At 42.8% G+C, this 17,601-nt stretch overlaps 1 protein-coding gene across 3 annotated transcripts in view; it reads left to right on the top strand.

Moving 5' to 3' along the window:
* The window catches only part of Srp68 (signal recognition particle 68), a 39,522-nt gene that overhangs the window by 20,131 nt on the left and 1,790 nt on the right, over positions 1-17,601 (top strand). For 2 of the 3 annotated variants that reach the window (XM_026404816.2, XM_026404818.2), the window contains 7 exons: positions 4,139-4,237; positions 8,513-8,577; positions 12,876-13,032; positions 13,779-13,873; positions 14,921-15,050; positions 16,616-16,691; positions 17,316-17,368. In XM_026404816.2, coding sequence (XP_026260601.1) covers positions 4,139-4,237; positions 8,513-8,577; positions 12,876-13,032; positions 13,779-13,873; positions 14,921-15,050; positions 16,616-16,691; positions 17,316-17,368 — 675 coding nt within the window. The remainder of the gene's footprint in view (positions 1-4,138; positions 4,238-8,512; positions 8,578-12,875; positions 13,033-13,778; positions 13,874-14,920; positions 15,051-16,615; positions 16,692-17,315; positions 17,369-17,601) is intronic. The other variant, XM_026404817.2, reaches the window with a different exon arrangement.

Here is a 17,601-nt window from a genome sequence, read left to right as displayed (position 1 = left end):
GGTGCCGCTGTCAGATTATTTGGCTGAATGTAACGGGTGCCTGGCCAGTTCTCAATTTTGTGTTGAGTTTTTCTCTATACTGGGAACCAAGAGCTACCCCTTAGGGATACATGTTGTTTAACTTCAATGTCTCTTATCCCAGCTCATATTGATATATATCTGCCGCTTACTAGGAATTGGAATGCAAGAGTTTAGAAGCCCTAAATTGAATACTGTAACTACCAATTTATTGAAAAGCATGGAAGGAAAAAATAATTCAGATAGGTAAAATATTAGACTGAAAAGACTTGGGCAGAGAGTTAACCAGAAGCGCTCAGTGGTAGAGCACTTGCCGAGAGTTAAGTTAGCTGTCAGAATCCAGTTTCAAATCCTTAATCTCTTTAGCCGAGCATTAAGTCTTCATCCTTAATATAGTCAAACTTTGTTCTTATTTCTATATTGCACTTATTTCTTAATACTTGATGTCTCCTGAATGGTAACTGGTGGTTACATTGTGAGGTTATTCTTAGTCAACTCTTTTGGGGGAGAGAGCAGTTTTAAGTATTGGTATGTTTAATAATTCTTTAAGTTCTGGCTAATTTTTGATGTTTTAGTGGAAGGGAGACTATTTGTCCTTTTCTTTAAAAAAGAAAATCCATTCTCTGGTGAGATTTGTCCCCTTCTTTAATAGATTTCCAGATTTTTTATTTCTCCCCTGGCCTGGATGAAGCCTGGTTCCTGTCCCCACAGTTCTCTTAGGGGTGTGGTGGGAATGTGGCCAGACTTGCTCTGAATGCCTTAGTCACACCATCGTCTTCCAGCAATTTCTATAGACAAGTGAAAACAATCTAGAAAGCTGTCGTTAATAGCAGGGCACATAGCAGCAATTTGCTCCATGCCCATCAGCCTGAAGACACTGCCTTAGACGTGAACCTGAGGCTGTAGACAGCTCATCCTGGATGTTTCATGCTTTATAAAAAGGGAGCTAGAGTGTTTTAATTTTTTGAACTAGTAAGTAACACATTACTTCTGGACTTAAGATGTCTCCATTTCATAGGTGCCCCCTGGGGAAAAGGTCCAGCCCTTTCCCAAATTCTAATGCAGGGAGTTTGCCACTTGTGTTTAAGAACATGTCCTTGTTGGTTGGGCTTACCACATGACAAGCTGGTGTGTAGGTGGGGCATCCTGCCCCTGCATGTTGAGAGGTGTGTCTTGTTTCATTGTCCTTTCAGGAGTGATCTTGGCCTCAAGTATAGATTCTATAATAAAGTGTAAGCAGCTAGATAGATATATTAAAGACTTCCTTTTGGAGACATTTTACTCTGGCCAGTAAGAATCATGACAAGTTCTACTCAGAGATTAGTGGTCTCTGAGTCACTGAGCTGTGGGTGTCAAAAGGAAAACATAACTTAGATATTCCCCTTTATTTTTTAAATTTTTATTTTTTTAAATGTTTATTTTTTAGCTATAGGTGGACACAATATCTTTATTTTATTTTTATGTGGTACTAAGGATTGAACGCAGTGCCTCATGCATGCCAGGCAAGAGCTCTACCTCTAAGCCACAACCCCAGCCCTATTAGTCTTCCCCTGTAGATGTGCTTTATTATTTTTATTTTAAATTATAGACGAATGTGATATCTTTATTTTGTTTATTCATTTTTATGTGGTGCTGAGGATTGAACCCAGTGCCTCACAAGTGTGAGGCAAGCGCTCTGCCACTGAGCCACAACCCCAGCCCCATGTAGATGTGCTTTATCCTTCATTATTGTTAAGACTTTTGTAAAATTTCTAGTGGGGCTTCGAATTTTGTGAAGTGCTGGGGAGGTTCGTGTTCAACTCCTTGCTACATAGATTTACTGTCCTAGCAAATAAGGGCAATACATGGCAGTGAAGAGGTTTAGCATCCTAGCTTTTTTTTGTACTGGGGATTGAACTCAAGGGCACTTTACCACTGAGCCATCTCCCCTCCCATTTTTTTAGACAGGGTCTCCCTAAGTTGTTCAGAACCTCACAAAATTGCTGAGGCTCGCCTTAAACTTGTGATCCTTTTATTTCAGTCTCTGTGTTGCTGGGTTTATAGGCATGTGCCACAGTGCCTAGCTTTTATTTTCAAGCTTAAGCTGTACCCTACCAGAGGGATTGGAGACAGATCTTATGTAGCTGGAAAAATGAAATTTGTTCTTTTGCCTATGCACCCATTGCCTGAATTGCTGATCTGTACCCATCTGAAAATGAGTGTTGGTGGCATATTTGTTAGAGTGCATTTTATTCAAACTAGTGCAGAGGTTCATTCTCCTGCTGATAATGTGGCTCTGGCTCCTGTGTGGTTGGCTGTTTGGATTCTGATGCCCGTCAAGGTGCTCACATATCTTATCCTATTTGTTAAGTACTAGACAGCAGCACTATTCCATAGGATTTGTACTTTTACAAATTTTGGCCAGCAAATTAAAGAATATTGCCAACTTGTTGTATAAAGTGTTTTTCTCTAGAGCGGCACCATCTAGTACAGTGGCCACTCAACATATATGGCTAGTTCCACTTGTTTATTTATTTATACTGGGGTTGAACCCAGTGGCGCTTTACCACTAGACTTTTTTTTTTTTTTTAAGAGAATTTTTTAATATTTATTTTTTCTAGTTTTCGGCGGACACAACATCCTTGTTTGTTTTTTTTTTTTTTTTAACATCCTTGTTTGTATGTGGTGCTGAGGATCAAACCCGGGCTGCACGCATGCCAGGCGAGGGCGCTACCACTTGAGCCACATCCCCAGCCCCCACTAGACTTTTTTATTTTGTTTTTAAATCTGAGAAAGGGTCTCACTAAGTTGCTGAGACTGGCCTCGAACTTGTGATCCTCCTGCCTCAGCCTCCCAAGTCATTGGGAGATATGCACCACCACACCCGGCATCTAGATCCATTCAAACTAATAAAAATCTCAAGTGCTCAGTAGCAACATGTAAGGATGCCACTGCATTGGATGGTTCAGAGAAAGCACTTCATTGTTGCTGTGAGTCCTGTTGTAGTGAACATGGACCCATGTCTGCTTAGAGCTACAGGCCTGTGCCCCTAGTTTGTTCCCCTTGGTGAAGAGTGGGAAACCCAAGTAACCCAGAGGTGGAAAAGAATGTTTGCTTTAGATTGGGTAATTTACAGGGGAGACTTTTTTTTCACACTGGAAACTAGGAAAATCATAAGAATTCTTAAGAAAAGAAAATTTTATTTAAGTTCCTTCCAACCAGCCTTTCTTTGTGCTTCCTTAGAGGTCACTTAAATGTTAAGACATTTTTTCAGATGGAAAGTCAAGTACAATAATGGAATGTTGATGTTTTAATTTCACAGCAGGTCTGCCAGTAACACAAGTTCAGCTCCTTTCTGCCTTCCGTCCATTCCCACCCGCTCAGTCAGATTCTTTAGGACGATAATGTGGTTTGGCAGTTGTTCAGTTAGTGAATTATATTTTTCACTTCTCCCAGCTGTGAAGCAGAAGGTGACACCCAGTATTTGTTAAAGACTGTCATCTCATTCCTTTCCACCTTGTCTGCTCAAAAAGCTGTTCTCAAAATAGACTACATGCAATATCAGAGTACAGAATGTCTGTGGGAAAGAGAACTCATTATGATATTTAGGAGAAATGCTTTTGATTAGATATTAGTAATGTTTATCACTTGCTTGGATCTAAAAGAAAGTCAGAATTTACACATTGGATTACTTTTGTAAAGGGTAGTTTTATTGTCATCCAATAGAGCTTGCCATTTTTTTCTGGAAGGAGATTTCTGGTGTGCTGTGCCTTGGTGTGAGTAAGCCATAGCTTCTCTAGAGGTTCCAGGTGCCACTCCTGAACAAGGTAGAAGCATTGGAGGACAGCAGAGGAAAGTTCTGTGACTGAGGAAATGTATAGACCTGCTGCCTGGCAGATCCAGATCAGCCATACAGATGGCTTTCTCAGCACCTTCACTTTGAAAATATGATTCTCATTTCTATGTGAATAATGGACAAGGCTGGAATGAAACCCTGGGAGAGGGACAATTAACAGGATCTCTGATTTGGACAGATGTGTGTGTGTGGGGGTGCAGGGTCAAAGCACCGTGATGCCCTCCTCCCCATGGAATACTGCAGTTCATTCAGAACAGTCTCTCGCTCCTCTCTGCCTCTGTTTAGGCTGAAAGTGAAGGAACCAAGGAGCGGCTGTTTGAATCCATGCTCAGCGAGTGTCGGGACGCCATCCAGGCTGTGAGGGAAGAGCTCAAGCCAGATCAGGTAGGACCATCAGCTGACCTGCCGCTGGGGTCCTCTCAGTCTGTCCTGTCCTTAGGGGGTTCCCAGAGATCTCAGCGTATACTGCCTCAGCCACTGGGCTTTTTTTTTAGGCAAAGTGGTCAGCTGACAAACAGCAAGAGCCTCTGGGCTCCATCAGGTTGAAAAAATTCGTTTCTTTTTATAATTTTCTTCCTAATGGTTTCATCTTGTGATCTCAAAATTTTTTTTTCCATTTTAATTCTAGGTTTATTCAATGAATTTTCTTCATTCTACAGAACAAAGTACAAACACAACTTTATCTATAATGCTACAAAATTACAAAAAAAAACCAGGGGCTGGGGTTGTAGCTCAGTGGTGGAGAACTTGCCTAGCGTGTGTGAGGTCCTGGGTTCGATGCCTAGCACCACATAAAACTAAATAAACAAAATAAAGTTATTGTGTTCATCTACAAATAAAATTATTAAAAATAAAATAAAAGTTAACAAAACCAAAACAAATTTTATAGTACTGATTGTACAATAAAATCCCCCCCCCCCAAAAAAAAAAGCAATGTACATGTGTACATGTTGCCAAGGTTGATCTCAAAACTCTTACCTCCAGGCGTACTTCTCTGTGTTCCCTTTTCCTAATAATGTCACTGTGATGCATTCAGCTTTCTGGGTAGAAACCTCCCTGTCACCAAGCCCACTTGCTATCCCTATGTAGTGCCTCCCACCTGTTGTTGCTTCCACCTGTTTTTGTTTTGGTCTTGCAGTGCTGGGGATCGAACCTTGGGCTTTAAGTATGCTATGTGAGTACCTTACCACTGAGCTACATCTTCGGCCTTTTGATTTTTTATTTTGAGACAGCATCTCACTAAGTTGCTAAGGCTGGCCCCAAACTTCTGATCCTCTTGCCTCAGCCTCTCAGGTAGCAGGGATTATTAGCATGGGCCACTGTACCCAGCTTTTAATTATAGCCTTTCATTGTATACCTATACTATAAAGATCTCTTAATTGCTTGAACCTTTCTAAAGCTCATTCCACTGTCTAATTATAAAATAGTCCGGTGATTTTTCCCTAGGTCTTGATCAGTGGTCTCCAAACTTATTTTTATGATAATGTGCCCTGTAATTGAACATGTACCTCTGATATGTTTATTTATAAATTATATACCTTTTTATTCTTCTGATTTGTAATATACAAAATTCATTAAAGTAAGTGACTAGAAGTTCTTATTTCCTCTATACCTACGCTTCTTGGTCTTGAGTACCCACCCACTTTCAAGACTACCGTGTGGCACACCTAGGGCAGGTTCCTTAAGCTGCTCCCCCAGCCTGCTCTGTCTTGCGCTCTGCTGTCTCCAGCTGCTGCACTTGGTCTTATTGTGCCACGCCCAGCTGAGTGCTTTCCATACTCTTGAGTCTCCTTTTACTTCTCACTCCTGGATGCTCTTACCTCTCCCTTTCCACCTATCCAAATGCCACCTATTTCTTAAGGTCCGCCTCATAGCCTACCGTCTGAGAAGTATGCCTATAGCATTCTAGCCCACAAATATCTCTGCATTTTCTATATTTCTTTTATTTTTTTAGATGTTGGTGGACCTTTATTGTATTCATTTCTTTATATGCGGTGCTGAGAATCAAACCCAGTGCCTCACATATGCTAGGCAAGTATTCTACCACTGAGCCACAACTTTAGCCCACATTTTCTATATTTGTAATTATTCCAGCTATAATTTCTCTATGGTAGTCAATCAAATATTGCCTATTTTGTTTTTATTATTTTATTTACTTATTTATTTTGGTGGTAGGTATTGAACCCAGGGCCTTATGCATGCTCAGCACATGTTCTACCACTGAGCTACACCCCACCCCTTTATTTTTACTTTTTTTTTTTTTTTTAGGTGTAGATGGACACAACACAATGCCTTTTATTTTTATGTGGTTCTGAGGATCGAACCCAGGTCCCGCCCATGCTAGGCAAGCGCTCTACCACTGAGCCACAATCCCAACCCCTATTTTTACTTCTTTTATTTTTCTGTGGTACTCGGGATTGAGCCCAGGATCTTACACATACCAGGCAAGCACTGAGCTACATCCCCAGCTCATTTTATTTTATTTTGAGATGGGGTCTTACTAGGTTGCCTAAGCTGACCTTGAACTTACAGCCTCCCTTACTCAGTCTCCCAAGTAGCTGGGATTATGGGTGTGTACCCCACACCTAGCTAACATTACCTCTTTCTCAAAATGTATTGGATTTCTATTGTGGGAAGATAACAAATTTGCCATCTTTTTTTTTGGTTCTGGAGCTGTGGCTCAGCGGTGGGGTGCTTGCCTCGCATGTGTGAGGCACTGGGTTCAATCCTCAGCACCACATAAAAATTGTGTTCATCTACCATTAAAATAAGAGCTTCACACTTGTTAGGCAAGTGCTGTACCACTGAGCAACATCCCTGCCCCAAATTTTACCATCTTATTTTTTTTTTAGTTGTAGTCAGACCCAATACCTTTATTTTACTTATTCATTTTCATGTGGTGTTGAGGATCGAACCCTGGGCCTTACCCTAGGCGAGTGCTTTACTGCTGAGCCACAACCCCAGCCCATTACCATCCTATTTTTAAGTGTACAGTTTAGTAGTATTGATTTTGTTCATAATGTCGCACAACAGTCACCTCTCCAGAACTTCTGTTCATCACAACCTTGTGTCACACCTTCATAGTCATCCATCTTCATGTAGAACCCTTCCTCTTATGAAACCAAAGCTCTGTACTGTTAAAGAGTAACTTCAAGTATTCCCTTTAGAAATGTTAGGTGGTTGGGACTGGGGTTGTGGCTTAGTGGTAGAGCGCATGCCTTGCATGTGTGAGGCACTGGGTTCGATCCTCAGCACCACATACAAATAAATAAAGATATTGTGTTCATCTACAACTAAAAAAAAAAAAAGTATTAAAAAAATGTTAGGTGGTTTTTGTTTTTTGTTTTTTTGTATGTTTGCCTTTTCACCTTTGCATTGCTTTCCTCAAGATTGTAAACATCTTAAAAGCAAGTTTTTTTGTTTTTTTTTTTTCATCTGCACCTATGTATTAAGTACAAAATGTTTTTTTAAAAAATGATTTTAAGGGGCTGAGGCTATGGCTCAGCAGTGAGGTGCTTGCCTCACATGTGTGAGGCACTGGGTTCAATCCTCAGCACCACATAAAAATTGTGTTCATCTACCATTAAATAAATATTTTTAAAAAATGGTTTTTGAGTTGCTTGGTTTGCTCAATTAAATCACTGCTTACTCTAAGTAGTCATTTGCTTCCTTCTGCCATTAAGCTGTCATTACAGTACGTTTCCCTTCACCCTCAAGTAGTCCTCAGGTAGGCTGGACTCCATAGGACCTCAAAGAGGGTCCTATGGAGTCCAGCCTACCTCACTCACAGGGGTTGAATGCACAGGGGTTGGGGGGATACCTCATAGAATGGAACGAATGTGGCAACACAAAGCTGCATTTGTGGTAATATTACCACATTAAGTGGCTTAAAATAACATATTTATTATCTTACACTTTGGGAGGTCAGAATCTGAAGTGGCTTTTCATTGCTGCTTTCCTGTTGGAAACTATAGAGGAATCTGGGGAGAATCCATTCCCAGTATTCCAGAGAATGCATTTCCTGGCTTCTAGAAGCCATCTGTATTCCTCCATCTTCAAAGCTATCAGCTGAACATCTTCTTTCCTCTTCCCTCTTCTTCAGTTCCCTATACCTTCTCTAACTCTGACCCTTCTGGAGCTTCCTCTTCTAAGGATCCTGTGGTTAGGTTGGACTTATTTGAATGATCCAGGATAATCCCAGAAGCCCTTAATTTAATCACATCTGCAGTGTCTCTTCTACTTTATGAGGTGACATCGTCACAAATTCTGGAGGTTAGGATACAGGTCTTAAGGGGGCCATTATTCAGCCATCCAGAAAATGCAAGCTCTAAAGAGCACACAGCACAGGACTAAAGCTTGGGTATGAGGCACAAACCCTAAAGGGAAACCGTAGACTGTCTTTTTTTAATACTTGGGGTAAGATTCTGGGAGAATGGGGCAGGGAGCCTCAACTGGTCAGTATTCTGAATTCTGTTAGTCAAGGCCCAGTTTTAGATGACAGTGGTATGCTATAATATGTTACCAAATCTTTTAATAGTTGAGGACCCCCCCCCAACACTAGTCTGTGTATTCAGGGGATTTTGAGAACCACACCTCTGAAGGAGGTGTTCAGACCCACAGATAGGAGTTTTACTTTTTTACCTTTTTCACCTTCTGCAGAAACAGAGAGATTACACACTTGATGGGGAGTCAGGAAAGGTATCTAACCTCCAGTACCTGCACAGGTAAGGGTTATTTTACTTTTTCTAATTTTCAAATATGTGTGTGAGTTTATTTTTTGCAGTGGATATGATCACACCCTGGGCCTTGTTCATGTGAAGCAAGCACTCTATAAGCATTGAGCTATACCGTGAATTTTTCTACTATTATTGTTGTAAAATATATCTATTCGAACAAAAGAGTATAAATGTTTGTGCACATTTTATTTTATTTTGTTTTTGTTTTTGCAATACTGGAGATTAAACCTAGGTGTGCTTTAACACTGAGCTACATCCCTGGTGCTTTTTATTTTGAGACAGGGTCTTGCTTAGTTACTCAGGCTGGCCTCAAACTTGTGATCTTCCTACCTCAACCTCTCAAATTGCTGGGATTACAGGCATGCGCCTCTCTGCCCAGCATACATTTTAATTTTTAATTTCTTGATAGCATGATGGCACACATTTGTAATCCCAGCTACTTGAGAGGCTTAAGATTGCAAGTTTGGGCAACTTAGACCCTATCTTAAAATAAAAATTTAGTTATTGGCGGGCACAACATCCCTGTTTGTATGTGGTGCTGAGGATCGAACCCGGGCCGCACGCATGCCAGGCAAGGCGCTACCGCTTGAGTCACATCCCCAGCCCCTTAAAATAAAAATTTAAAAGGGGAAGAAGCTGGGCACAGTGGTGCACACCTGTAATTGCAGTGGCTCAGGAGGCTGAAGCAGAGGGATCAAGAGTTCAAAACCAGCCTCAGCAACTTAACAAGGCCCTAAGCAACTCAGTGCGACCCTGTCTCTAAATAAAATATTAAAAGGCCTGCTGGTGTGACTCAGTGATTGAATCTCCAATGATGCAAAAAAAAAGTTGTGTGTGTATAAAATGTATATGTATATATAATTTATTAATATGTAACAAGTAACATTACTGCATATAAGTACATTTTATCATATAATAGTATACGTACTGCAGTTGGGTACAGTGGCACACACCAATAATCCCAGTGACTTGGGAGGCTGAGGCAGGAGGATCACAAATTCAAGTTCAGCCTCAGCAACTCTAAGCATGACCCTGTCTCTAAATAAAAACTTTTTTTTTTTTTTAAAAGGTCTGGGCATGGGGGCTGGGGATGTGGCTCAAGCGGTAGCGCGCTCGCCTGGCATGCGTGCGGCCCGGGTTCGATCCTCAGCACCACATACCAACAAAGATGTTGTGTCCGCCGAGAACTAAAAAATAAATATTAAAATTCTCTCTCTCTCCCTCTCTCTCACTCTCTCTTTTAAAAAAAAAAAAAAAAAGGTCTGGGCATGGGCTGGGGTTGTGACAAAGCATGTGTGAGGCACTGGGTTTGGTTCTCAGCACCATATAAATAAAAATAAGTAAACAAATGAAGGTCTAACAACAACTAAAAAAAAAATAGTCTGAGCATATCACTCAGCGGTAGAGTACCCCTGGGTTCAGTCCCCAGAACTATTAAAAAAAAAACAAGTTTGTATTCTGCTTTTGGGTATTATTTAAATATGTATTATATAACGTAAGCTTAGAAGGTAAAGCACGATTCATAATTTCAAAGCTCCCTGTGTCCCCCCAGCTTATTCCTCCCCTTCTTCTAGAGCTAACCACTCTCCTTCCTAGTGCCAAGCTCTGATTTTTATTCACCTTTGTGTTCTGAACATTTTGAAGTTGTCCCTTTCATGTTTAATTTCTCCTCAAGTTTTATTCTATCTGCAGTTATTTTTGTGTAAGGTAGGACTCTGCTTCACTTTTTTGCATCAGGATAATGGGTTATTCTAGTACAGCTTACGGAGCACTCCACCCTTTCTTCAGGCTCTGCGCTACATTTTCCTCTTGTGGACACCCTCCACTGCCTTCCGCTTCATTGACCTACTGGTCTTTACTTCATTGGTGCAGGGAATTACTGTAACTTTACATTAAGTCCTGAAAGCTAGTAGAGCAAGTTCCCATCACCAGGTATTTCCCTGGGCGTGTCTTGACCATTTTCTTTGTGATTTTAAAATCACTTTTGTCAGTTTGGTGTGTGTGTGTGGTATAGGGGATGAACCTAGGGCTCCACCCACATTAGGCAAGTGCTTTAACTGGTTTTCATTTTTTTAAAATATGGGGTAGGGCTGCAGGTATATAGCTCAGTAGCAGAGCACATGAGGTCATTCAAAAAGAGTAAACATAGATTATTTTGTTTTACAGAGGAAAGAAGAGTGACCTTTTTTTTTTTTTTTTTTTTGCTAACATTCTGGGGAGAAATATTACCTCTGAAAACTACTTCTCATCAGACTTTTCCATTTGACCTTGAAAATTTATTTCTTAGCCACTGCTTATAACTTAGATGATAAACCTGCCATTTCCCTTGCCCATCTTCTTCTTTTTTTAATCCTTGTGTTTGTTGCTGTAACCCTGGGCCTCGCACACACTAGGCAGGCGCTCTGTTACTGAGCCACATACCTAGTCCCTTGTGATTTTGTTTTTATTTTAAAAGAAAAAAAAAAGGGCTGTGGATGTAGCACAGCAATAGAGCACTTGGCTAGCACACACAGGACCCTGAGGTCCATCCTCAGTGCTGGAAAAAAAAAAAAAAAAAAAAAAACAGAAAACAAAAATCAGTATACTTTATACTCAGTATCCATTTTTAGGTATTTGGTATTATGTGAATGTCATATTGACTGCCAGATGACTCAGATACATAGAATACTAAGTGAGAGAGGCCCTGAGATGTTATCTGTTTCAATAGCCTGAGGAGAAAGATGTGGCTCCTTGAGTCTTGGTGATCACTTGTAGTCACTGAAGAGGCATCCAGAGTTGCTCTGACCTTCTGACCTTGAAAAGACTCTCCAAAACCTTTTCCAATGCTGAGGAAATTTGGAAACCTTGATGTCGCCTTGCTCTTGGGTCCGTTCTCTCACCTTCAGATTAGCTAGTTTCAGTGTCATGGATTTCCATGATGGGAAGGCCAGATTTGAGGAAAAACAGATGAACCAGAAATCAGGTGGCTCGTATCATTTTGTGTATAATAGTGTTTGGCAGTCTGAGTTTTCTGCAAAGCTTTTTAGGAAATTGTATCTCATGACCTTCTCATCCATTTCTTGGAAGCAGCTGTTCTTAATTTTGTTCATGAAATAAATTCTTTTGGTATTCACCTCCTTATCTCTCTAAATGACATGTGTACTTGCTACTTCTTGATTAGTCATTTTTCAACCTTCCAGTATAGCCCTAGTCTCGCCTGCTCTGTGTGCACACCACCACTAACTACATCCCCAGCATGGCTTTCCCAGTTTTTATGCCATCTAAAAGCTTATTTGTATTCTTTCATCTTTGTTGTTGTTGAATAGTTTATGAGATTTTTGTTTCCAGCAAAATCTGGTTCTTCCAGGTTGCTTGTTTTCCCTTTGGAGTTTGGCCTCCTCTTTCTTATAAGAGGTTTTTCTTAATGTCTACTGATCTTGCTCCCCACTTTAGTGGAAGGAGGGGGCTTCTCAGGTGGGGTTGCTGTGTGTGTGTGCACGGGGCTGCTCGGGCATGGTCCTTACTCAGGTGTTTGGCTCTTCTTTTCTATGGAGAAAACCCCCTAAGAATCTTACAGGGTTTTTTCTTGGGCTGGTCTCATCCCTGGAATATATCTGGCTGTTCTTGTTCTGGAAGCTGAGTAGAGAGGGCCTGGGGTTCACACTTGCACTTTATAGTCTCTTAGTCCTCATGGACATTATGAAGTTCTTGACCTCCGCTGGCCTATGTCCCTGACCTCAGGCCTCTTTTGCATCCTCTCAAGAAATGGCCTCCAGCCGAGTAAGGTAGGGTTTGAGAGCGCTGAATTCTTAAACACTCACCATGTTTTTACTCCAACCTAAAATAAGTATCACATGTCTTCTTATATCCACGTGGCTAGTGAGCACAACCATCTAAAGAGACTCATGGCAGTGTTTTGAAGAAGGTCATTGAGGAATGGGGGCAGCTGTGCATGCACACACCTGCATAGGCAAGTCTTTGTTCCAGAAACTGTCTTCCACCCATGGACCTTCTTAGAGACTAGTAACAGCCTCTGAAGCCAAGAGCTGTGTGACTCAAAAAATATACAGAGGACCTAATTTAATCTGAAATAAAATTTTGTGATAAGATCTCATTCAGGTTCCCTACAAATTTGCCACTGAATAGCTACTCAATTAAGAGGCCCTGTGAGCCTGAAGCCCAGATCAGATAGCCCTGATGTGTGACACACCCTTACTTCACATGTCCCCTAGGTCAGTCCTAACTTATAGTCCCAACTCATAGAGCTTCTCTAAGTATGACCTGAGCTGACACATGATCCATTCCAGCTACCTAACTTACATCAAGCTGTCGACGGCAATCAGGCGTAATGAGAACATGGCCAAAGGCCTGCAGAAGGCTCTGTTGCAGCAGCAGCCAGAAGACGACAGCAAGCGTTCTCCCCGGCCCCAAGACCTGATCCGGCTCTACGACATCATTCTCCAGGTGACCCTTGGGGACCAGGAAGGCAAGGACTGCCTTCTGCCTGTGTTGGACACCAGTGACTTAAGTTTGCATACAAAAGGGCCATGGTACCAAGGAACATTTAGTAAATGGATGAAAGAACAAAGGTCTTGGCTCATTTTAGTGGTCTGTGAGCCCCCATACTTCAATGTGTTGAAGTGGAGAGACTCATAAGCCCACAGGTATTAACTTCCCTATGTAAGATACTCTCTCTGCAGCAGTGGTACACCTATAGTCCCAGCTGCTTGGGAGGCTGAGGCTGGAGGATCGCTTGAGCCCATGGGTTTGAGACCAGCTGGACAGCATAGTGAGACTGTCTCAAAAAATAAGTAAATGAAAAGATATTCTACCAGATGCTCTGGAGACCTGAGTTCCTACTGCCTCAGCCCACTAGGAGTTTGTTAGCTAGTAAGATTGCTGTACATGCATACACACACACAAGGTATCTGTATAGCTGCCAAATGCGTGGGTCACTCCAAAATAAAAGTTCAGAGCTGGAAGATCCCTTCCAGTCCAAGAAGTCTCTGAAGGTGGGTGAGATATGAATTGATTGGTAAACTTGGTGTCTTAGAGGGGGGCAGGGGACACCAGGTGCAACTATTGCCCTCACAGACTTTGCTCATCATTTTGATCTCAGACTTTTTTTCTGCCCTTATCTCTTCTTACAATGTCTCTGACAAGAACTTGTTCTGAGGTCTTCTCATTTTCTTCTTTCATCTGTTATACAGAATCTGGTGGAATTATTACAGCTTCCTGGCTTGGAGGAAGACAGAGCCTTCCAGAAAGAGATAGGCCTGAAGACCCTGGTGTTCAAGGCATATAGGTAACATCCTGAGAAGGACAGCAGGGCTGTCTTATGCCTCACAGTGGTTCTGTAAGTTTTCGGCCATGGCCCACTCCATAGTAGATGGGGTTGTTACCTACTAGGGTTTTTGAAAAAAAACGGATGAAACCGGTGGCACACACCTGTAATCCCAGCAACTCGAGGGACTGGGAGGCAGGTGAATGGCAAATTTGAGGCTAGCCTCAGCAATTTAGCAAGTCCATGTCTTAGAATACAACTTTTTTTTTTTTTTTTAGATGTTGGGTGGGCCTTTATTTTGTTCACTTATTTATATGTGGTGCTGAGAATCCAACCCAGTGCCTCGCACAAGCCAGGCAAGTGCTCTACTACTGAGCCACAACCCCAGCTCCCATGAATACACTTTTTAAAAAGACTGCAGATGTACTCAGTGTTAGAGTACCTCTGGATTCAATCTCCAGAATCACAAAAAAAAGAAAAATATGAACAGAGATGAGTCATCGCAGAGAGTGGCAAGTGCGATTTTTTTGGAGGGAGATGGGGTACCAGGGATTGAACTCAGGGGCACTCACTTGCTGAGCTGCATCCCCAGCCCTATTTTGTAGTTTATTTAGAGACAGTGTCTCACTGAGTCGCTTAGCACCTTGCCGAGGCTGCCTTTGAACTCACAATCCTCCTGTCTCAACCTTCCAAGCTGCTGGGATTACAGGTGTGCGCCACGGGGCCCAGCTGGCCAGTGGGATTTATATTTCTGCCAGACAAGTGTTTCCTCCTGCCTATCCGAGGCTGCCACCATCCTCTTTTGGGGAGCTGTCCTACGTTTGCAGAGTGCGCTAGTAAGCGAAAGATGGGCTATGTATTGAACCTAGGTGGTCATCTCTGATTGCTGGGAAGGACCTGTACCTTAGCCACGCAAACCTGAGCATTGTTGTGGGGGGGTTCCAAGGTGGTGATCCTGAATTTAAAATTCTGTTTCCAAGTTTGAAGTAAGCCTAAACTGCATGGAAAGCCTTGCTCTTGGGCAACTGTTGCTTTAGAATACTGTGGCTCTTTTTCCCTCCCCAACAGGTGTTTTTTCATTGCTCAGTCCTACGTGTTGGTGAAGAAGTGGAGCGAAGCCCTTGTTCTATACGATAGAGTCCTGAAATATGCAAATGAAGTGAATTCAGATGCTGGAAACTTCAGGAACAGCTTAAAGGTGAGCTATCAACTGCTCCTTGTCTCCCAAGTCCAGGAGGTCAGGTGGTGAGATGGTGCAAGGGCCCCTCTGGGGGCATGCCTGCAGGGTGCTTCCCAGGCTGGATTCCTGGTCCCCCTTGAGCTGTAGGCTGAGTAAAAGATGGGTGTCTGGGTCCCTGTCCTCGACCGCCAGAGAGTGAACATGTACTTTCGAAAGCCTCTCAGTGATTCTAATGTGCCGTGAAGTTGAGAACCACTGGCAAGGCCTTCTTGTACAGAGTATGTCCAAGCCTAGTAGCATGGGGAGCTGGTTAGAATTGCAGACTCATGGACCGCAGCCCTGACCTTAAGAGTCAAGAGTCTGTGTTTTAACTGGACCCTAGGCAATGTGGGTGTCCAGTCATGCTTAGAAAGTACCCATTTAGGATACAGCCTGAAAGACTCCACAGCTTGCTTGATCTCACTGATTGGCGAGTACCACCTAGCTACATAATCTTGTAGACTGCTGTGATGAGACATAGCTTTTTAAACATTGGCTGGGCCAAGGAATCTATGTGTGTTTTAGAGTAGAGACTGTTGAAAAGAAAATCAGTTTTACTGTCATTCATGGAGTCACAGTCAGCATTTGAGAGCTGCTGCTTTGTGCCTGGGACACCAGGCCCCAGGAGGAAAAATGTCCTCCTGGTTTTGGCCTTTAGAGAGCATGTGGCTTTATAGTAGCCTCAAGACCCATATGTGGGAATCTTGCAAAGACAGAGGGTTGGGACTAGGACTCAAGGGCAGAGCACATGTTGAGCATGTATGAGACCCTGGCTTTGATCCCCAGCACCACAAAAGAGAGGCATGGTGTACAGACAAGGGAATAGGAAGAAGGGATGGAGGTGGGGCAGAAGAGGGGTATGGATAGTGGCAGCATCACTACAGTGGGATGTCATTTGGGGACAAAGCCACAAAGTAGTATGGATCATTCATCTCTGGAGAAAAGAATGAGCTGTTGTATAAATATCCACCTGACCTTATATGCTGAATGGTTTGGGGGAAGTGTCAGAGAATGGAGGCAGGAAGGATTATGTAGTGGCCAGACCTTATCAGATCATTCCCACTATGCCAAGTAATTCTGAGGCCAAGAGCAAGGTATCACTGTCCTAAAAGTGGGGAGATGTAGTGGCTTTGATTCTGAGCACCTGCTCTGCTCCCCAGGCTGCGGCTGCCACAGTCTTCGACATCTCCACGCTGCAGGATTTTCACCTGCCAAGTGGAGGTACAAATGATCCTAATTGATCCAGAACATTGAATCAACACCTAGGTGGACGGTTTAGAACAGTGCTGGCACATGGGACATTTTGTGCATGGTCACCTTATTAATATTACCATTACTATTTCAGGCATCATTACTGAAGCTGTGGCATAGCTTTTCCCTCTTGAAACAGGCCAGTTTTTTGTTTTTGTTTTTGTTTTAAATAGAACCATTTTTAAAAGCCCAAATCCTATGAGAATCCCAGTGGGATCGCATAACCCAGGTTAGTGTGGTATGCCGCTCCGGGCCGGCCCGCTCTTGAGCGCGCCTTCTCGGAATCGTTGCAGGACCTGCCTGACGTGCAAGAGCTCATCACCCAAGTGCGGTCAGAGAAGTGCTCCCTGCAGGCTGCAGCCATCCTGGGTGAGCCACTTGCCTTGTCTGGGCTACTGTGTCCCCAGAGTTCCCTTTCCTGTCCCTCCTCTTCTCCCCCACACCCTCTCTACACTAGCCACTATTTTAAGCCTAATGTGGAAAAAGGTTGTTGCGTTAGTTTGTTTAAGCATTTATCTTTCCCAGGCTTTCCTTCCTTTTTTGTTTGTGGTACTGGAGATTGAACCCAGGGGCATGCTATACCCTTGCCCCTTTGTATACTTGAGACAGGGTCTTACTACATTGCTCAGGCTGTCCTTGAATTTGGGGTAAATCTTCTGCCTCAGCCTCATAATTAGCTGGGATTATGGATGTGCACCACCCTGCCTGACGGGGTCTTTTCTTTTGCCACATTAGGCACTGAACTATACAAAGGGATTTAGAGGAACACTGTCATACTGTCCTTTCTCCCCCTCACCATCTTGCATCCAGCTGTGGCAAGGCCAACCACAATAGATCTGGGAATAATCATTCCTTTATATCAATTCTTGGCAGAATTTGGACCCAGAAGGGAGATGGCTAACTCCCTACATGCTGTCTACCCTTGCTCTTGGATTTAGAAGTCCTGCTTGAAAAGACTTCTCTATTCTTATTGAATCTCTGTGATACTTTCAGATGCAAATGACTCCCATCAAACAGAGACTTCCTCCCAAGTCAGGGACAATAAGGTAAGCATGGCTGTGGTTCCTGAGGAACTGGAGGATTAATAACTCCCTTGGAATGAGTAAATGTATAGTAGAAGGCCCTTCCTTTCTAGAGAAATCCTCTATTTATTCTCCCCCACCCCACCCCACCATTCTCTTGTTCTGAGGCCTGTGAGTTGCCTGGGTAGTTGGTTGGGTGTCTGAATTGCCCTAGGGGAGAACACAGAGGAAGTTGTTGCTGTGCAGCTTTGGAGAGC

The sequence above is a fragment of the Urocitellus parryii genome, chromosome 7 (genome assembly GCF_045843805.1).
Source record: "Urocitellus parryii isolate mUroPar1 chromosome 7, mUroPar1.hap1, whole genome shotgun sequence".
Taxonomy (NCBI): Eukaryota; Metazoa; Chordata; class Mammalia; order Rodentia; family Sciuridae; genus Urocitellus; species Urocitellus parryii.
The sequence above is the reverse complement of the archived record's forward strand: the minus strand, read 5'-3'. Positions and strand labels throughout refer to the sequence as shown.